Source organism: Agelaius tricolor, unplaced genomic scaffold (genome assembly GCF_023055355.1).
Source record: "Agelaius tricolor isolate 1412-34295 unplaced genomic scaffold, bAgeTri1.0.p SCAF_20, whole genome shotgun sequence".
NCBI lineage: Eukaryota > Metazoa > Chordata > Aves > Passeriformes > Icteridae > Agelaius > Agelaius tricolor.
In genome coordinates, this window is record NW_027269280.1 from 4,022,505 (window position 1) to 4,044,751 (window position 22,247).

Below are 22,247 nucleotides of genomic sequence, written 5' to 3' on the forward strand. Positions count from 1 at the left end.
GAAGAAATGGTTGGAATTTCACTTGTGCCATTGGATGGGAACATTCCCCAACCTTGGAGGTGACATTCCTTAATTTATGCCTCCCACCCTGCTTCATGTGGGAGGCTGCTCCTATTCAAGGCTGATAACCAGAATAATGCTGGACATTGGCTTTAGAGGATGACTGACCTGGAGCCCTCCACAAACAGCAAAACAAGATATTGACCCCAAAAAAATCCCACTAGCTCCTAAAAGGCCAAATTTAGGCCTCAAAAGTAAAAAAAGACTCAGTGATTCAGCTGCTTTTGGAATTATTAAAAGGGGAAGAGTTGGAGATGAAAAGCCATAAACCTGCCATTCAAAAATTAAAGCCTGTGTAATCCCTCTTGGATGCCATAATGTGAAATAGGATTTAAAAAATTAATACACCCAACTGCCATGTAGAATTCATCCATTTTAATTTACCCAATTAAAAGGAGAACCATGCAGAGCACATGAACTGCAGAAGGCACATGACAGGCCACAGACAAATACAGGCCTGAACCAAAAAGGAAAAATAGGAATAATAATGCAAAATGTCAGGGACTGCCTGTTCTGGCTCCCTGGCAGGAATCAGTGGGATCCTCCAGGAGGAGCTCCTGGTAACTATTTCCAGACAGCACAAGCACTTGTCAGGTCAGTTTTGGGCTTTTACAGTCATTTATTACTGTGGGGAGGCAAAAAAAAAAAAATTTCAGCAAATTAACCCCCAAACTTCACCTTTCAGTCTTGATCACAATGAACCTGCACAGCCTGAGCAGGAGCAGCCAAGAGCCTGTGACAGCAGTGACACCCAGGAGCTGCTTCCCACCACCTGTGATGGAGCTTGGCTCTTAAACCAGGATCCTGCACTTCCATAAGGAGCAGAGCTTCCAGAATCATGGAAGGACCTTAAATATCATCCAGTCCCTGGCATGGGACACCTTCCACCATCCCAGGCTGCTCCAAGCCCCATCCAACCCGGCCCTGGGCACTGCCAGGGATCCAGGGGCAGTCACAGTTTCTCTGGGAAATCTGAGCCAGGGCCTCACCACCTTCACAGTCAGGAATTTCCTCCCAGAATCCCATCTAAATCTACCCTCTTTTATCTTAAAGCCATTCCCCCATGTCCTGTCATTCCATCCTTTATCCCAAGTCTCCTCCAGCTCTCCTGGAGCCCCTTTAGGCTCTGGAAAGGGCTCTGAGGTGTCCCTGGAGCCTTCTCTTCTCCAGGTGAACACCCCCAGCTCCCCCAGCCTGGCTCAGAGCATCTCCATGGCCTCCTCTGGACTCTTTCCAACAGTTTCACATCCTTCCTCTTCTGGGACTCCAAAGCTGCTGCAGGTGGGGTCTCACCTGAGCAGGGCAGAGGGACAGAATTCCCTGTGCATCACCTACAGACACCCCCTGTCCCTGCCTGCACCAGGAGAGTGACACCAAACCCCGTTTCCAACAGGGAATAGACAGGGACAACGGGGAAAGGAGATGTTATTTAGCAGCAGTGGGGGAGAGGCAGCAACCTCAAGCTTGTTTATGCACAAAGAATTATCAAACCAAGGAAGAGAGGACAAAGCAGAGCAGGAGATGTCCCACACAGCAGCTCCCTGGGATCTGGCAGAGGAAGACAATCCCAGGGAGATAAAGAGCCCGGGGGCATCAACATCTTCACTTGGGCATGAGAGGAGAGACTCTGCTGCTCACCAGGAATAATCCCAGAATCATTCAGGTTGGAAATAATCCCAGAATCATTCAGGTTGGGAATAATCCCAGAATCATTCAGGTTGGGAATAATCCCAGAATCATTCAGATTGGGAATAATCCCAGAATCATTCAGGTTGGAAAGACCCCCAAGATCATCCAACCTGTGAGCAATCCCCACCTTGTCACCCAGAGTGCCACGTCCGGCCCTTCCTTGGCCGCCTCTGGAGATGCACAAAAATGAGCAGCAAACATCAAAACAAGACTAAATAAGGACATAAAAGTGCTGCAGGAGGCCCCAGCAGGGCGAGCACGAGCCCCAACCCTTGGAGAGAAGCTCCTGCCTTGTGGTCAGAGGCACCAAACGGTCTCTGCAGGGCAGAGGAAACCACGGTGTCTTCCTGAGCACCCGAGAGCTCGGCGCTGCATCCGCCTCTCGTCACCTCCAGCAGGGACCCTGCCACCCCCTCAGGGGACAGCACAGGACAGCACAGGACAGCACCACGCCAGGACTGACCCCTCAGAGTGAGCCATGAGCAGCTTGGGACTCAGGGCTGTGTTTTTACCACCTCTCAGCATCGCTTTGGCCAATTCCATCCAGCAGGTTCCTCCTCCCGGAGATTTCTCCATCAGATTCAGCCCCCTGGAGGAGGGAGCCCCAGTTCCCAGCATTGCACTGTGCTCAGAAAAATCAGTGTTTTAAGGGATTTGCCAAAAGGGAAAGCTGCAGCAGGGTTATAGAAAACCCACCAGGCTGCAAAATCACCAATCCCATGGTTTTCAACACAATTCCTCTGCAAGCAGGACACACCACGAGGTTTGGCAGCTGGGTGTGTTTCCATGCGACCCTAAAGCTCCCAGGTTTGGGGATTTATTTATTTATTTGGAAAATGTAATCTTATAATTAGGAGAGGATTTAAAATAAATCTCAAGTGCTGATACACAGATTAAAATTAACTTCAAGAAATTCAATCCTTCTCATAATCCACCAGGGTTGTGGTTTGACAACAAAAGTTATCCCTGATAACTTTTGAAATCTGGAGTTGTATTTTATAAAATGATGCAATTTGAGGATTTTTTTTATAAAGTTGGTGTTGTCTGAATACACATTCAATATTCAGGTGTTTCAGCAAGGGGAAAATTTGCCTTATTAAATAAATTTTAGTTATTAAAATTAAATTTTAATGTATTTCATGTATTCCAGATCAAAAACAAAAAAAAAAAGAAGTTAAATCATCAGAAATATTAAACCCAGACCAGAAAAAAAGTGAGAGATGAGAAGAAAAAAATAGGATTAAATCCAAAAGGGATGGATAAGCAACCTAAGAAAACTGTTCCTAAAAGTGGGAGTTTTATGAATTAATTTGAGTGTCTTGTGATCGTTTCTCTGCCAGAAAAGGGCATTTGGTGGCAGGAAACAGCTCATGGATTATGGTAAAAATATCAGGGAGAACAGCTGCTTCCCCAGCCCATGGCTGTGCTCCTTGAAATCTCCATTTCAATTAGGGAAGTGGCATCGAGTTGCACAAGCCAAAGCAGCTCCCCCCCCTCACCCTGCACAAGTTTGAGGAAGGAAATCAGGTCACAACTGCAAAGTTTGAAACCCCAACCAACTGCACCTTTTGTCTGCTAGAGAAAATGCTCCTCTTTTCTTTAGATTGTGGATTTTCCTCAAAAAAAAAAAAACTCCTGAATTTCATCCAGGGAACTTCTGAGCACTGAGCCTCCATCTCTGGCTGCAGCAGCTGGGCCTGGAGGAGGCAACTGGGAGAGAACTGGGCTGAAATGGAAATTCCTGCCCATGCCCAGCAGCCATCACAGCCCAGTCCTGGCATCCTGAACTAATCTGGAAGATTAGCAAGTGTTATTCCCTAGAGATCCACTGGAAAGTCAGGCAATAAGAGGCCACTGTGCTCTCCAAGAATCCCCCAGCAGTGCTCCTGTTGTCACTTTGGCAGCTGCAGGGCCGTGACATTGGATGTTGGGGAAAATTTCCACACTGGAAGGGTGGGCAAGCATGGAAGAGGCTCCCCAGGGAAGTGGGAGAGTCACCATCCCTGGAAATGTTAAAACACAAGCAGCTGGGGCACTTTGTGATGTGGTTCACTTGCTCAAAGGTTGGGCTTGATGAGCTTGGAGGGCTTTTCCAACCTCAAGGATTCCATGATTCTGTGATTCTGTCCCAGGCTGACACAGAATGGACACATGCTGGCTTTAAATAGTTTAAAAAACCCAAAAAAACCCAACACAAACAGCCCTCACAACCAACCCAACCTGCAAAATCCCATCTCTAGGAGCTGGGAGTGCAGCACAGCTCCAGCATTTCCACGGATATCTGTCCCACAAATGACATTACAATTAAAAAGAGACAGAGTCAGTGCTTTTTTCCCCTCTCTAAAATATGATTTCCAGAGCAGTTCATCCCCCTGCTCCTTCCCAACTGCAGGAAAGCCAATGGGTATTCCCAGAAGCTGAGGGCTCTGGATAAAGTGGAAAAATCCTGCTGCTGTTTGGAGGATGAGCATCCACCCAGAGAGAGCAGAGTTGCTGGGCAAGGATCCACAGGGATCCACAGGGATCATCTCCACGAGCTGGGAACAGATAATCCAGAGCTCCACCAAGTAAAACTTCCATTTTTATTATTGGACAAAACCTTAAAATTGCAGAGATATTTTTGTGCAAACCTCTGGCTGTAAGACAGGGGTGGAATTTGCTGCTTTTTTTCCCTGGAGGAATGAGATCCATTAGCCCCTCTGCTGCCCTCTCTTCCCTACTGCATTAGAACCTGATGATCCATTGGAATCAAGCTGACAGTGATAAATATAAACTTCTTTTTATAGAGAAAAATCCAAGGTGAAATAAAAGGACAAAATCCATCACACTTCCCCTAAAATGGCAGGAAAGGCTCAATAAACCCATCACAGCAAAAACCTCCTGATTTTATTCTACACACAGTTCAGAAAAGGATGATTTTCTTTCCCTAAAATCCTTCCTGGTGGAATAGGAATTGGAGAAGAGCTGCTTAACAGCTCTCATATGCCATGGATGAACACCAAGGCCTGTCACTTGCAGAACAACATATTCCTTGGAGGAGATCATTCCCGAGGTGTGCACGCCCCCACCCACATGCTAATTGCCTCTGAGGGCACCATCTGATCCCAGATCCTGCTGTGAAGGGGGTGCAGGAAGGGATCAGGAAAATGGAAAAATCTAATAAAAGCTATATCCAAAAGGGACTGAATAAACCTCTGGTAAAGGCCTTATGTAACACAACTCGTGGCTGAATGGATCTTTCTGCATGAACTCAAACAAAAAGGAACATTTGCAGCAGGTTTTTCTGTGCAGATAAAAACTGCAAAGAGTTTTTGAGGAGGGGAAAAAAGAAATTTTTCTCCAGTTCTGCTGGAGCACACATCCAGCATCAGAACCAACCCCTGAACCCAGGTGTTTCCAAGTCATCCTGCCCAACATACCAGAAAACCCAGAGAATTTTTATCTGGTACCTTCCCTGTGTACCCAGAGCTTTCCCTGGGATAAGCCTCGGAGAAAACCAACTCTACAGCCAGAGCCCAGAACAAGCAGTGAGGTTTCCAGCTCCTTCCCTGGTGAGCAGAGTTAACGCTGATTACCCTGGCTCTTATCACCTCCACAACCCTGACCGGGAGGAATTACAGCTTTTCCAAACTATGTGGCTCATTCCAACAGAGGCCAACCCCCCCAGACCGAGCAACCTGTGGGAATCAGATTGTCTGATGCTCAGCAGCTCCTGCCGGAGCATGGGAATGGCGAGTTCCTGGCAAAGCCCCTGCACATGTGCGTGCAAGAAAACAGGAAGTTCAGACAAAGCATTTCCACAGGCAGCAAAGCCGGCTCGGCCACGCCGGCTGCGGCTGCTCCGGGAGCTGCGGGGATGGAAAGAGGATGCAGGGAGCAAAGAGGATGCAGCCCCTGCGTCCCCCATTGGCGCGGGGGGACGGAGAGACCCTCGGCAGCACGGGGGAGCTGGGGACGCGGCGGGGACGTGGGTGACAGGGGTGAATTGGCGCACACAGACGCGTTAATTCCCGCAAACGGGTTAATGGTTAATGAATTCCCACGCGCACACACTGGCTAAATCCCGCGCTCACGGGTTAAAGCCCGCGCACACACACGGGTTAATGAATCCCCGCACACAAGGGTTAATCCATTCCCGCACACACACGGGTTAATTCATTCCCGCGCACACACACAAGGGTTAATCCATTCCCGCGCACACGGGTTAATGAATCCCCGCACACACACACACAAGGGTTAATCCATTCCCGCGCACACACACGCAAGGGTTAATGCATTCCCGCGCACACGGGTTAATTCCCGCGCACACACACGCAAGGGTTAATGCATTCCCGCGCACACGGGTTAATTCCCGCGCACTTGCCGCGCCGCGCCCCCGCCCCCGCCAATCAGCGCGGCGGCCGCGAGCGCTGCCATGACCATATAAGGTAAAAAGCCGCGGCCGCCGCAGTGCCGCTGCGGCGAGCGCGGGTGCGCGCGCGCGGAGGGGCGGGGCTTGCGCCGAGGGGCGGGGCCTCCCCTCCCGCCGGTGTCCGCCCCCCCCCCCCCCCCCCGAGCACATGGAGCGGGGTCCCGGGGGGCTCATCCCGCCCCAAAAACACCCCCGGAGCTCCCGCTCAACGCCGGCAGGGAGCTGGGAGCCACCAGCCTGGCAGCGACAAACCCCGGCCGTAACAACACCCTGTAATGTCACTGAGAATTGGCAAGGAAAGCACATTAAAAGGAGTAAAATCGCCCCTTTTCTGTGCTCACCCTGCACCAAGGGTCAGCCACGTCCCAGGTAATTCCCAGTGAGCCGCAAAGCGCTGGGTTTGAGCAGCCACGATGTCGTTATGGGACTTTTCCCCTGCAGAAATGCAGCAAGTGTATTTTTATGGCTCAATTTTAAAATCAGCCCAATCCCATGGTTTAAAATTGCCTTTTTTTTTTTTTTGACTATAACAACAAAGATTTTGCTGCGGGGAGCTTAATAAGTATCTGTGCTAAACAGGCTCAAAGAGAAATCCAAATGTTATTTAGGGTGTTGAAGGAACTAAAGGAACAATTTCATCAGCCCAGGCTATAAAAATAAATGCGGAACACAGGAACTGGTTAGAGCAGAGCCAGCAAAGCACTGCATTGCAAAAGAACGTGTCAGGCTGGGGGTGAGGGCCACAGCTCCTCCAGCTTCCCATGGAACCTCCTCAGATGTGGATATTAATGCCTGTGGAAGGCAGGAATGGAGCTGAGGGCACCAAGGCAGTGAGAAATAAGAGGGTGGGAGGAAGAACAGAATGGATGAGAACATAACGCCAAAGATGGCACTTAAAAATGCAAAAGGGCACTCAGAAATAACAGGAATTTCTGCCAGGGACTGGGAAAACACAGAATCATGGAATCATTAATGTTGGAAAAGCCCTCTGAGACCACTGAGTCCAACTGTTCCCCCAGCACTGCCAAGGCCATTGTGTCCCCAAGTGCCACATCCACACAGCTTTTAAATCTCTCCAGGGATGGGGACTCCATCACTGCTCAGGGCAGCCTGTTCCAATGCCTGACAACCCTTTCCATGAAGAAATTTTCCACAATATCCAATCTAAACCTCCCTTTGCACAGCTTGAGGCCGTTCCCTCTGGATCTGTCCCTGTTCCCTGGGATCAGAGCCTGACCCCCTCCTGTCAGGGAGTTGTGGAGAACCAGGGGGTCCCCCCTGAGCCTCCTTTCTTCCAGGCTGAGCCCTCAATCTCCCTCATCAGATTTGTGCTCCAAACATTGGGATTTAAGAGAGGAAAAGAGGGATGCACATCCCCAGCTGTCAACATCTGTGCTGTGATGCAGCTGAACCAGGAATTCCCAATCCAGGGCAGTGCCACCAAGTGCCACCACGCGTGGTCCAGGCAGGAGGAGGACACGTGGCCTGAGGATGAGCCCTAAGCAGGGAAGGGCTGCTCATCAGAGCAGCAAACTGAGCTATTTTGGGAGGTTGGGGTTTGGCTTTGCTGAGCGCGATGGAGACGTCGCTGCCCCCGCTCTGCCCTGGCCGGGAGGGAAGTTGTGCTCAATCCTGGACACTAATTCTGTGTTCCACAGGGCAGATCTGGAAGTGGAGCTGGGAACTGATGACAGACTGAGGACAACTTAACCACAGGCTTAAGAGAGGAGTTTGAGTGTCACAGAGAAAAGGATGTTGCAAAAAAAAGTCTTTTGATCACAAGAATTTGCTGGTTAAGCATTACAGAAAGAGATGAGAAGAATCTCCTCTAGAGGATGGATGTGACTTTTCCATGCAGGACCAGGGGCAACAGGAATGCCCTTCTTGGAACCAGCTCATTCCTTTGCACCCCTCCAATGTGGGGCTGCAAGGAGCAATTTGGCTCAGGTGTATTCCTGAATTAAATCTGCAAGGAGCAGTTGGGCTCAGATAGTTCCTGAATGAATTCAGCAAGGAGCAGCTGGATTCAGATAGGTCCTGGTTTAAGTCTCAAGGAGAAGCTGGGCTCAGGTGGTTCCTGCTTCAACTCTGCAAGGAGCAGTTGGGCTCAGGTGGTTCCTGGTTTAAATCTGTAAGGAGCCATTTGATTCAGGTGGTTCAAAAAAAAGCTGAATCCCTGACAGTAGAAAAACCAGACTTGATCATAAAAAGGCTTCTAAAACACGATTCTACGTGGAAAGTTCTGCCAGAATCAGCTCAGATGAGTCAAGCAAACAGCTTGTTTGTTGTGTTTAACGTACAGAAAGCATCAGACTGATTACAGACATTAAACACATTCCTACATGGCACCACTGAGCACCCGCTGTCACCACAGCCTTCATTATCCCCAAAGAAACGCTGGGGTGACAGCACAGCCGAGCAGGGAACTCCAGAAACATTCCAGCAGCTCTTACCTTGTGCAGAGGCAGCACCAGGAAGGCTCCCCCGCCGCTGGCATCCACGATGATGGCCACGAAGCGGGGGTTGACGGCGCAGAAGGAGCTGTCCCAGGTGACGCGGGACACGCGGATGTCGTCGTAGCACTGGTCGTTCTTCACCGCCTGGCCAAAGACGTGCCGGAATTTGCTCTGCCGTACCACCCGCCTCATGGTGTCTGCAAAAGGAGAGGGTCAGTTCCAGGGAAAGGGATGTCCTGCTTGTCCAGGAGATTTCCTGGACAGGGATCAGCGCTGGATGTTCTCAGCAGCTCCGCGGCCGCGCTTTTGGCGATGCGGAAACGGAGATTCGCTCGCTGTTTGTGGGATGGTTTGGGTTGGGAGAATCCCAGAATGGTTGGGGTGGGAAGGGATCTCTGGAGATCCCCCCTGCCACAGCAGGGTCACCCAGAGCAGGTGACACAGGAATGCATCCGGGTGGGTTTGGGATTTCTCCAGACAGGGAGACTCCACACCCTCCCTGGGCCGTTCCAGTGCTCAGCCACCCTCCATGGGAAGAGGTTCTTCCTCATGTTGAGGTGGAATTCCACATGGTTTAGTTTATGGCCATTGCTCCTCAGCCTGTTGTTGGGCACTGCTGGAAAGAGTCTGGCACTGTCCTCTTGGCACCAAAGACCTTAAAATTTATCCCGTTCCACCCCCTGCCATGGGCAGGGACACTCTCCACCATCCCAGGTTGTTCCAAGCCCCATCCAACCTGGCCTTGGACACCTCCACCTTAAGACCTGCCAAATTCTCAGCCAGCTTTGCCTTTTCCTTCTTTTATTAACTAAAATTTAAGGTTGTTTTGCACCCAACCCAACCCAACTGTATTTCCAGGGGGTTTTTACAGAATTTGCCAGTTAAGCGTTAATTTCCCCACTGTAAATGTGTTCCCTGACTGCAGTAAAGGAAGTTCCTAATCCCAAAAGCAGTTTTTAGACAAGTCTCCACATATTTTCAGGGATAAATCTAGTCTTGGATTGAACTTGTTTACTTTCAAGTCAGACAGGGTCCAGAAGATGTAAATAAAAATGCAAGCTCTCAAAATCCGGTGTTCCTGTGAAGTGGTTCCACATGTTCCCTAGCTTCCAGTTCTTTCTTCTAACTCCAAAATCACCCTAAAAAAAATTGTTTCCTAGGCAGAAAGGAGTAATGGAAACAAGTTAATGACTCCAATTAACTTGGTGTGTCTGTAGCATTTCTTGAGAAAAATTATTTTCAAGAATGCTGGAGTTAGAATAGAGGGAAAGGGAATTGGTGTGGAAAATTCCAGCACCTGGGAGAAGACACAGGCACAACTCTTGGAATAGGGATACAACCTATGGAGCCCTCATATCTGGGAAGGGCTTTTCCCATCATCCCAGACTTTTTCCCTCAGAGAAGATGGAGCAGAAGAGGAGCCTCCATAGAGCATCTTGCTTTTACATATGGGAAAAATATTTCTGCCCCAGTCTCTAGGGATAGCAAAAAAAAAAAAAAAAAAGGGAAAAAAAAAATAAAAATAAGCAGAATCCACCTCCTATCTCTCCTCCTAGAAGGTCCCCAAGCACATGGAGAGGCTGGGAAAAACTGCCCAGTCCCTGGAGGTCCTCACTCCAGTGCAATGTTCCAGAGTGAGAGACCGGGAATGTGGTTCTATCCCAAATCCCTGCTCCCAGGCTGTCTGCTGCAAACGTGATGAAAGCTCCCAGGGCTGTCTGTGACTGCAAAGGCTTCCAAGGGAAGAGCTGAGTGAGTGCTGATGGCTGTTTTGTAGTCTGGGAGGTGAAATAAAAAATTAACCACGACAAAAAGCAGGATAACTGCAGGGAAGCGCTCATCAGAGGCGGGAAATGCCACGGAATGTGTTTGAAGAGGAGGCAAATGTTCCAATTAACCAAACAGACAGCTCTGCAGTGAAACTCTCCACTTCTGCAGAGGTAAGGGAGAAGGAGCAGGGGATTTGTTTTGCACCAGAGCCCGTTTGGGAACTGGCACTGGTCACTTCCATGGTGGCTCAGCTGCTGGGACAGGGAGGCACCAGTGGAGTCACCAGTGTGCCCAGTAAAGGCAGATTTGGGGTCAGTTGTGTGCTGGGAACACCTGGCCCAGGTGTGGGGTGGAGGCCACCGAACACCTTCATGCTCCATGGGCTCCATGGTCATTCCCAGCCATGGAGAACAGGTAGGGGTTCCCCACAGTACCTCTTCCATGCTGATATTTTAAAGAGAATTAAGAATATTTAAGGAAAAAAATAGGTTTTAAATATAAAATTTTGGGAAGAACTGAGGTGTTTAAGGTGTCAACAGAAAAGAGCTATATGGAAATTGTTAATGATTTCTGTCCTATTGCAGCTAAACTTGGGCTCCCTCCCTATTTCCATCAGTTACTGGAATTGTGTAATGAACTTTCTGCCAACTGTTTCCCTCAGAGCACAAATCTAAGGCCTGTTCCACGCTGGGCACACCCAGGAACACCAGAGTGTGATAGGAAGTCATGAACCAGGAGCTGCTCTCCAGCCCCAGCCAGCAGGTGAGAGCACAAAACAAAATCATGGAATGGTTTGGGTTGGAAGGGACCTTAAAACCCATCCAGTTCCACTCCCTGCCATGGGCAGGGACACCTTGCACTACTCCTGTCCAGCCTGGCCTTGGACACTTCCAGCACAACCCCAGCCTCACCAAATCACGCACAAAGAAAAGTTGAATTTCAACTCCAAGATGCCCAAATGACTAGAAATGCTGAAGTCTCAAGGTTCAGATAAGACACATGATAAAAAATGCAGTTCCACACCCAGTTACTGATTTGTGTCGACTCATTCCGAGCCCTCTCATACAATTCCATCCCCAGGGCTCCTCCCAGGGCTGGGAAGGCTCAGCAGAACCTCTGAGGCCATGGCCAGGTCTGGCAGTGAGCACCATGCAAGAGCAGCATCTCCCCCATCTCCCCAGCATTGCAGGTGACCCCAGGCCACCCCCAGGACATTGGGAATGTTCTCCCAAGCCCAGTGTGACCCCTCAGCCCTTTGCCACCCCTTGCAGCAAACCCTTCTCCTCATCTGCCTGCACAACTCATCCAGGAGCAGGGAAAAGGCTCCTGCTCTGTGCAGGGTGGATTTCCAGGAGTGTTCACCCCCTGGAAGCATTCCCACCCTGCTGTGAATCCAGATTAAAATCAGATTGCTGGGAAGAAGGTAAAGTGAAGGTTTGAACTTGTCGTGCTGAGCCAGCACAGCAAATTGCCTGGAATCACATCCCACAGAGCCAGGGGGCTGGGAATGGGCCTGCTCCAGTGCTGGCAGTTCAGGTGTGATGGTTACAAAGGATTATTTGTATCACTTGGATAATTGTATCACTTCTTCACTTGATCAATACCAGAACAGCAGGAAAAAATATTAAATTTCAAATATCAGATGCTGGAGATCTGTCACCTCTTCCAATTTCCCTTCCTTCTTCCAAAGAAGAGAAACTCTTTACCCCATGGTGAAATCCTAGTATTTGATTTCCCTCATTTTTCACCCTCTGATGCAAAGGGTAATCATTTGATTTTCTATAAATTACCTTTTAAAAATGCAGAGAGTTCAGATGCCTCCAAAAATATCCTTATTTGTTCCAAAGGGATCTGTTGGAACACACCTTCCCTGCCCTCTTCCCCACCTACAGCTCGTCATCCTTAGCAGGAACTCTCTGATCAACACATGGTGAGCAGCCTCCAAGTGCTCATTTCCATAGCAAAGGGAGCGATTCTTGGCGTTGGATCAGAGCCATTTTGATCTGGCAGCTCTCCAAGGAGAAGGAGGGGGGAATGTGCTGCTTGTGGTAGGAAGGAGCAGCGACTGTGGCTCTTTCAGCTCACCAGGGAGAGCAGGTGAAAAACCCAACAGGGGGAAGGGGAGATGACCACCCCAAAAAAGTCCTAGCCCTGCCACAGGCTGTCCCGAAATGGGAAGAGTGTTCTGTTTCCTTTTTGCTTCTCAATCCTGCCGTGCAGAGGATGCCCTCCCTTCTCCTCTTCCTCCTCATCCATCTCCAAGAAAATCCACAGCTCAGTTTGGTTCCCGCAAATTCTCTCAGCAGAGTCACGGGCAGGAGCTCCAGGCTTGGCCAATTCATGGGATGGTTTGGAAGGAACCTGAAAGGTCACCCCATTCCACCCCTGCCATGGGCAGGGACACATCCCAGCCTGGCCTTGGGCACTGCCAGGGGTCCAGGGGGATCACAGCTTCTCCAGGAAACCTGAGCCAGGGCCTCAGCACCTTCATGGTCAGGAATTTCTTCCCAGTATCCCATCTAAATCTACCCTCTCTTGTTTTAAAGCCATTCCCCCTTGTCCTGTCACTCCATCCTTTATCCCAAGTCCCTCTCCAGCTCTCCTGGAGCCCCTTTAGGCACTGGAAGGGGCTCTGAGGTGTCCCTGGAGCCTTCTCTTCTCCAGGTGAACACCCCCAGCCTGGCTCCAGAGCACAGGGGCTCCAGCCCTCAGAGCACCTCTGTGACCTCCTCTGGACCTGCTCTAACAGGTCCGTGTCTTTTTTGTGCCACTTTTAGGATTATCAAGTGAGACACCAACACCTGAGATGATTCACCCTAAGGAAAGGCTGATTCAGCCTCTATCACACTTGCAGAAGGATGACCTGGGTGGTTCAGGGAACCCTTGGGAAGTGACTTTGGAAATACCCAAATGGGTAAGGAAATGTATCCATGGCTAACGGGGCTGTGCTGGGGATTTTCTCTTAGGAAGTGGACTTGGAACATGAGCATTAAAAAAAGGAGTTAATTAGATCATTATCTATGCTGTTAAACCTTGGCTAAGGAACTCCCTACCCACTTGCTAGACAGAATATATTTTTGGGGGGTAAAGTGCAAAATTAGAGGATTTAAAACCTCCTGACTGGGAGCTGAAAGGCCTTTAAATTTTGCCAGAGTTACAACCCTCAGCAAAATTAAAACAGAAGCTTTGGACACCCTGCAAAGGCCTCCACAATAGATGTGCTGACAGATCTACAGCTGCTGAGCTCCTGGATCCCGCTCGGCCACACACGGCATCTTGGTGGGGACAGAGCAAACCTCTTATTCATTCCCTCCCTGAGTGAATTCCAGCTGAATTTTACCAAAACTTGGGGTTCATCTGCCAAGTGTGTGCCCTCTGAAGAGCCCAGCCCTTGTGGCAGCTTTTGAAAGGAGCCTGGATGCTGCTGGCCATGCTCACACAGGGACACTTTTCATCCCACTCCTTTCTGATCTCCCATCACGATGTGTCACAACAGCTACCATGAGTTTGCCCATTTTCCTGTTTATAAAGGATTTATCTGTCTCAAGAATCCAACAGATGGATTTCTGTGGCTTCGGAGGGTTTGCAGCCTGCTTATGCAAGAGGAAATGCATCCTGCTAGGGAACACTTACAGGAAAACCCCCCACTAATGGCAAAATCCTGCTCAGCCCATGTGATTGTGATCCCTTCTGGATGGGGAGGCATTGGAATAAAAGGCCAGTTGAAGTCAGAACGCCAGAGGCTACTGTTAAGGGGGGTGAGGAGATACAAATCCAGTGGATAGGGAGAGCAGCATTTATAAAAGGTTGGTATTTGGGACTAGAAAGGCTCTTCCTTAAGTGGAAAAAGTCAAGTTGCAGCTGTTGATGGTGAATCCCCAAACTCCCAGTCTGAGCCTTGCTGAGGAACTTTGGAATAAAGGTCCAGTCTTAGTTGTTAAAAAATGAGAAGCAGATTAGGAAAATTAAAAAAATTAAGAGGTCAGTGGTTGACCTTGATGATCTTAAAGGTCTTTTCCAATAATTCCATGGTTTTATAGGCAGTGCACCAGCAGCAGTTATGAATGATGTTATGGGATGGATGGGGTGCTGGGGTCAGCAGCGACAGGGCATGGCCCCACTGGTGAAACTGCAACATGGGACAGCCCAGAGGATTCCCAAATACCAACTGTGAGGCCTCAGTGGCCTCATCAGCAAAACCTCACCAGCAAACCAGGTCTGTGCTCAGAGCTGATTTTACAAAAAAACCTAGGAAGTGTGTTATAATCCTAACCCCAAACCAGGCCATGGATGTTCCAAGCTGCCCCTAGCATGGAGAGAACACCCTCTGGGAGCAGGGCTGAGCCACACCTGCAGAGCAGTTGGCCATCATGGAGATAAGCACCAGAGAGAAGCCCACAAGGAATCTGCTAATTCCTTCCTCGGAGTACTTTGAACATCCTATGGAAGATGAAGTACAGAGCCACACTGGAAGGGAGGGCAGAGGCATTCAGGGGGTTTGAGGCCATGGAAACACCTCCATCCCCTCGTGCTCCTCACAGCAAGGATGGCTCCACCACTGTGGGCCCAAGGAAGCAGGGACTGAGCCAAGAGCTGCACCCACTGAGAACAGGCACAGAGACCTCCAGGTTATTTCCTAATCCCTCCCTTCTGGCATTTTTTTCACTCCAGAGCCTTGGTTGTGCAAGCTCTGGGGTTCTCAGTGACCCAGGGCCATGCCCAGCCACAGGGACACACGGTGCCCTGGGCTCAGTCCAGCTGCCCACCTATTCCAGGGAAATCCTACCACCACTGTCACCAGCAAGGCTGGAGGAGGAATCCATGTAATAAAATCCCAGAAAGGTTTGGGTTGGAAGGGGCACTAAAGCTCACCCAGTTCCACCCCCTAGCATGGGCAGGGACACCTTCCACCATCCCTGGAAATGTCCAGTGCCAGGTTCCACAAGCCCTGTCCAACCTGGCATTGGACATTTCCAGGGATGGAGCAGCCACAGCTTCTCTGGACAGCTTGGGCCTCACCACCCTCACAGGGAACAATTTCTCCTAATATCTCCTCTGAACCTTCCTTTGGTTCAGTTTGAACCCATTCCCAGTTGTCCTGTCACCCCATGCTCTTGGAAAACTTCATCTCCCTCTACAAGAATCCATGGAACCCAAGAACTCAGTCTCGTGACTCGAAGTCTTGCAAGACTTGGGCAAAGAAGGAAGTGGGGGGAAGCAATGTCACATGGCCACAAAAAGTTCAGCTCACCCCACGACTTCACATGAAAGCTCAGCAGAAAAAGGGAACAGAGCAAATGCCTTGATGCAGTTTCTGTGTTCTTAAACACAATTCTGTTCCCTCTGTGTATCCCTTTTCCAATCAATCCATATCCAGTCCATTGCTGACAGAACTGTTGTTTTCAGCTGTTCAGAGTTATTTAAAACAAAGGTGAACACTACTACAGATGGTCACAATTCCAAAACACATCATATTTGTGTGCAGATTATTTTCAGCCTTTGGTTATTTGAGCCTAGGTTGAGCAAGACCCTGCCATCTGATTTCACTTCATTTTAAAGACAAAAAGCTGGAATATGAACTTAATACTGAAATTTCCAGCTGTTCTACCACTGGCAAGATTCTATTTTGGGATGGGAACCTAAACCACAAACTACCAGGGAATTTGATTATATCTCAACTGGGAAGCCCAGCACATTCAAAAATGTAACACAACCCAAACTTTGGATACTCTGAAATTTCTGTTCTGGACGAAGCGCAAGGTGTTGGCTGCAACCTGTGAAACACTTGATACAACTCTGGATTTCAGAGCTGTAACCTGAAATGATCGTATGAAAACCTTCAGAATATGAAGAACTCTTGAGTCAGAAGTGCCTGTAGAGCTCAAATCTCCCAGGATCACCAAGGCCTCGTTATTTCCTGAGGGTTTACCTGTGTGTGCTCATCTCACATCTCCCCCCCGGGGCTATTTTCACTTGAAGATTTCCAGGGATATAGAATTCATCTTCTTGGGGAATCACCTGCTTGTGGAAGGTGTCCCTGCCTGTGGCAGGGGGGTGGAATGAGATGAGCTTGAAGCTCCCTTGTAAGCCAAACCCTTCTGGGATGATCTTACCACTCCCACACACTGTCACTGTATCTCCACATCCAGCATTACATCATTGACCATAATTTGCAGTGACAAAAGGACGCTGCAGTTAAAGTCATTACCCTGAACTGAGAGCGTTGTCTGGCTTCATTTAATCTGTGTCATCTACCAGAAAGGCAGAGCAATGAATGCACACAAAAATCATTACACAAAATAATTCAGCAGGAGCCATAGAGTGATGGGGAACCAGCAAAGGGAGACACCAGCAGGAAGGGGAGTTCTGCTGCACTCCAAACAACCTCTTCTTTTGGGTTTATATCTTTTAGAGCATCCTCTGGCAGCTGGCACCACAGAGGTGGTGGGGGATGTTACCACAGGCTGGACAAAAAAGGGAGTTCAAATGAAAAGAGGAGAGCAAAGTGGAGCTAAAAAGAAAGGATTAAAACTAAGGACAAAACCTCATCAAGGCAAGTAGCATACAAAGTACAGGGCAAAGAGAGCAGGGATTGAACATTCCAGGTGCCTCGGTGCATTCATGGAAGGTGTCCCTGCCCATGGCAGGGGAGGAAGGAGAATGAGCTTTAAGGTCCCTTCCAACCCAAACCATTCTGGGATTCTGTGATCTCTGCATTTCAGCTTCCACTCGTGCTGCCAGCAGAGACAGTTGCACAGTGGTTGGACACCACAGAAGCTTTTTGCTGGACAAGGAAAGGGAAGCCTCCCACACACTCCCACCTCCGACACCGCCGTTCCAGCAGCCGACCGCAGAAGGTCGTGGCCTTTCGCATCATCCCCTGCAAAAATCCTGCCTTTTCTTTTCCACTGGAATAAACACCAGAGAAGCTTCTTGTATCTCATCCACTGCCAAGAGACAGAGCAATATCCTGAACAACAGCTCTGGGAGCTGCAGCCAGAGACACGGAGCAGCCCCAGGGATGCTCCTGACACCCATGGGGAGCAGGGAAGAACAGGGCTCCAGACCACGCTGTGATCCCAAGGGAAACACAAGCAGGAGTGCAAGGCTCTCCCAGGATTCCAGCAAAGGGAATCCAGTGATAAAATGCTTCTCCCCAGCACTGACCTAGTTCTGTTATCAGAGCTAACAGGGAAGTAGCAATCTGGTCAGAGCTGCTGCCCCAGCCCGCTGGATTCCTCTCTCACTCAAAGGTTACATGCCAACGTTTTCCAGACCATATTCCTGAGATACGTTGGAGGCTTTTCTTTCTTTTGGGCTAAGGTTGGTGGTTATGAACAGAAAAAGAGCTGTTCCCCAGCGCAGCTTCATGAAATTCTCACCAAATCAGCACCAGATCCCAGCATTCCCAATCAACCAAGCAAGCACCTTTTTCTAACAGAAAAGATGTTGTCCCTTGTCCAAAGTCCCTCTCCAGCTCTCCTGGAACCCCTTTAGGCACTGGAAGGGGCTCTAAGGTCTCCCTGGAGCCTTTTCTTGTCCAGATGAACAACCCCAGCTCTCCCAGCCTGGCTCCATGGCAGAGGGCCTCCAGCCCAATCCCCAAAGGAATAGATAAGCTGTTTTTATTCCTCAATTGTAACATCCCTTGGCATCCATAGGAAAAAATTCTAAACATTAAAGGTGTTTTAAGAGATAGACAGTCTCACAGATAAAAGGTTGCAGGTTCCCAGTTCTCCTAGAGCACTGCACCATCAGGGAACCAGGACCTGCAGAACCCGCTGCTCCAAACACCAAATTAACAAAATTCCTCCCAACTCCAGAATAAGGCAGAAACAACAGATCAGCACAACCAAGGCTCCCAAAGAGCCTGGCCAAGAGTGAGTCAGACTGACCAAGAGAGGAGCAGCGTTCTCCACATGACCTGGCCTGACCACAGCGGCTCCGAGCTCTGCTGGACCGAGCTCAGCTCCAGCCCTGCTGGGAGAAGCCAGAGCTGCCTTGGGCAATGTGAGCTGGGAGCAGCAGGATGACCAAGTGCAATGGATAACACCACATCTCCTGCTGAAACAGCAGACAGGATGGGCTGGAGTCCTGGAGAACATCTCAGGAAGACTGGAGGTACAGCACAGAGCAGCGTGGTCCATCACACTGGAATCTCCAGGGGACACACTCTGCTCCAAAAAGTGACAGGGAGCTTGGCTGGCACATCCTGAGTAACACTTCTCAACAACACCCACCCAACAGGTGAGGCCCCACACTGAGCTGCTTTTAATGTTCTCAAAATAACCCAAACAACAGTGAATTGTCAAAGACAAGACAACATCCTCACCCCAGGACGTGGGAGGTTTGGGCTGGACAATGCCAACATCTCAGATTTTAATGCAGTACAAACAAGCTGCAAAATGAATCTCAGTGCTCCCAGTTGGAACTGGCGTGTGCTTCTCCACATTTCCATTTGCTGCCCTGCCAGCTCTTCTGGCCAAGCAGCCTATAATTCCAAGAGCACCATTGTCATTCCGTCCTGTTTCCGTAACGTGCAATTTGAAATCAGGGCTGGGGGAGGGAGGACGGGGCTGGAGGAGGTTGAAACTCAAATCCAGATAGTTCAATCTGCTCACTTGATTTTAAATCCCTGTCTCATGGTGCCAATTACAGCCCCCCCAAACATCTGCTTTAGCAGAGGCTTCCAAGTTCAAACACATTTCCTCTGTCCTACAGATGTTCTTTCTCACTGACCTGTCATGGGATGACAATGAGGGGGCACAACCCTATGAGGGTGACACAAAGCACCTTTCTCACTTTTCTGGGCAGACAAGAAACCAAAAATTAACTTAGAGAGGTGGATTTAGTCTATTAAGGAGCTTTAATAAACATTCTAGGCCGTCAAGATTTCAGATTTCAGATTCCTACCCATGTCCTTGACACCTCTGTGGCCCCACATCCACCTCTGAGCTTCCCTGACAGGAGAATCACACCCACCCCAGCACTGGGCAAAGGCTGATTCCTTGGGGAATTCTTGGACCTTCAGCTGGCTGCTCTCAGCTGGAGAACTGGTTTCCAGAGAAGAATTACAGCCTGTGCCTTGATGACCTTTAAGCTTTACTTACCTGTTGGTTTGACAGTCACGTTGCTGCACGTGCAGCCCACACTTCCAGTCCTTTGGGAATCCCTGTGGCATTTCCAGCAGCTCCAGAGGAGCCCAGCCAAAACAACACAATTACACCCAGATAAGCCCAGCTGGTTTTTATGGGAGCTTGCAGAGCACTTAAGAATATTTTGAGTAGAGCAGAAGATGGATGTGGCAAAGCAGGGATACAAAGAACAAAAAGATAACCTTTACCCCCAAAGAAACATCAGGGAGCCAAGGGAAAAAACAGAGAGATAACCCCAGGGTAGCCTGACCCTAACCAGGGGCACCCACCTTAAACAGCAGCACCTTAAAACACCACACAGAACAAAGAGTTCCAGAAAGGAGCAATTTTCCTGGCAGTGGCCAGGAAAAAGATGCTGGAAGCACAGCAACACTGAGCTAGAAGAGTTTTTATGCCCACCCTTCAGGCTGTGCTAAAGCAGAATATATTGCAGAGGAATGTCTGGCAACTTGTGTTTGCCTAAGTTGGCTCAGGATTCTCTCCTGCCTTGCAAATTGATCTCAGCAGATCCAAAAATTCAAATAACTTTAAAAAGTATCACTGAAAACTTTAAAAAAAAATGCAATACACCTCCTGTTGTGAATGAGACAGCTTTGGGGCCTCCAGCCTCCATGATATGGCATCATTATATAAGTACTGCAGAAGGGAATTAAGAAATTTAAAGTGTAACAATGGTCATTTTTCCACACGTACCCATCCCACTATGGGTGCTGGGGCAAATACCTGAAGCGTGTGTAAAACAACAACTCCACTTAGTAGTACGTGCTACAAGTAGTACATGCTAAAAGTATTCCCAGCCTAGGACCTGCCAGACCCTGAGTAAAACGTGTCACTTCCCATTCCCAGCTTGGAAGGAAGAACAGCAATCTGTTTCACACAGGTATGATGAAAAATGCCAAGGAAATGCCAAGCAGACACCCTGAGTCAGCTGGGGGATCCAGATTCCAGCAGGAAGCAACAAAGCATGAGGGATTTTTAAGTATTTCAAGTGAAAAGGGGAGGAAAAAAAGTGACTCCAGGAGGTAATTCCAGGCCTGAGCAGGTGCCTGATGACAATCTTCCCTATCAAGCCATGGTCTGCCCAGCATGGCCAGTTTGCCCAGTTCCCAAGGGACACGCTGCTTCCCAGGGATTGAATTTGTTACTGCCTGCTAATCCCTGGAGCTGCTAATTACACCCATTATCAGTTTGTCCAGCATCCAGCTCTGGCACGCTGTAAAATGTCAAGTCCCCATCAGGTTTACAGACTGGTTTGGGTTAACAGGGACCTTAAAGCCCAACCCATTCCAGCTGCTGCCATGCAAGGGCACCTTCCATGCTCCTAGGTTGTTCCAAACCCCATCCAACCTGGCCCTGGAGACTTCCAGGGATGGGGCTGGTCTGGGCACCCCGTGACAGGGCCTTGCCACCCTCACAGGCAAGAATGTCTTCCTTAAATTGAAGTCAAATTTCCTCTTTTTCAGTTGGAGTCCATTGCTCCTTGTTCTGTCACAACAGTTCCAGATGAAGGAATGCTTAGGAATAGGATGATGCAAAATGTGCTGCTTTAATACTGCAGATTTTATGTTTATTTGGGAGAAACAATGGATTTTCAAGGGCTCCGGAACACGGTCTCCATGGCAACTATATGCAGAACCAGGGGGGAGGGAGGGGAAGTTCCCATATTTCCAAATACTCAGAACTGAACTCCATTTTTCAGGGATTACTTAAACCAGCAATTGCAGGTGCAATGCACTGCCCAGGTTCATACAGGGATGCAAACAAGGAATGGTTTCAGGCACAACATTCCCATGGAGTTTTAGGAAATCCTGCTCAGGCATATCTGCTAAAAATGCAGAAATGTGCCTTAATGTTCAGCTCAGAAGAATTATTACCTATGTGCTTGTTCCTACATAGATGGCAGCCAAAATCTGGAAAACCACAGGGAAAGCCTGGTCCTTCCTAAGGGGAACATTTGGCCTCAAGCACAGCTCAGCAACACCCCAAGGAGAGCTGTGAGCTCATCTCAGCATCAGGCTGAGCTTTAATCACTTTAAGTCAGATCCCACCACTGGTTTATTTCCATTGCTCTTTCAAATTCAATTATTAAAAAAGGAAAACAAGACAAACCTAATTATGCTGGGCTGAGAGGCCCGGCTCAACGTCAGAGTCACTGCAACTTCTCCCACCAAGAGCCAGACCTCAAACATCACCACAGGCTCAGCAAAAAGCAGATTAGAGATCACTTATTGTTATCACCAACAAAGCCAGGGGTGCTGAAGAAGCAGAGTGGTCATGCTGAAGAAATTGTCCTTTCCCTAGGGCAGTGATTCTGCCTTGATTCTCTCTCCAAACGATCAGCACAGAGGATAAATTGTCCAAAAGGCCACATTTTGTCACTTTCAGACCAAGGAGATCTCTTCTATCCACCATGGGCACATCAGAGACCTTCAAAACCCACAGGTTTTCCCCTCTGGAGGGAGCAGCAGTTGCTATTTTCAATATTTCTCTGCCAATTTCCTGACCTACAGAGCAGGATTTTGAAGTTTTCAGGATGTTCCATCACAAAATCCTCTTCCATTTGAGGAGCACTTTGTGACTCCTTAGGAAGGTGTTTGCTCCAAGGGATTCCTCCTGTCTTACTGGCATCAGGAATTTCATGGGAGGGGAATAAAGTTAAATTATCCACTTGCCACACCAACAGCCACCTTCTACTTCCCAGCTACA

At 49.0% G+C, this 22,247-nt stretch overlaps 1 protein-coding gene across 2 annotated transcripts in view; it reads right to left on the reverse strand.

The window, feature by feature from the left end:
• CORO1C (coronin 1C) overlaps window positions 1-22,247 on the reverse strand; it is a 47,938-nt gene that overhangs the window by 14,019 nt on the left and 11,672 nt on the right. For both annotated transcript variants that reach the window (XM_071445195.1, XM_071445197.1), the window contains exon 2: window positions 8,614-8,813. In XM_071445195.1, the coding sequence (XP_071301296.1) occupies window positions 8,614-8,808 (195 nt within the window). In that variant the 5' untranslated portion in view covers window positions 8,809-8,813. The remainder of the gene's footprint in view (window positions 1-8,613; window positions 8,814-22,247) is intronic.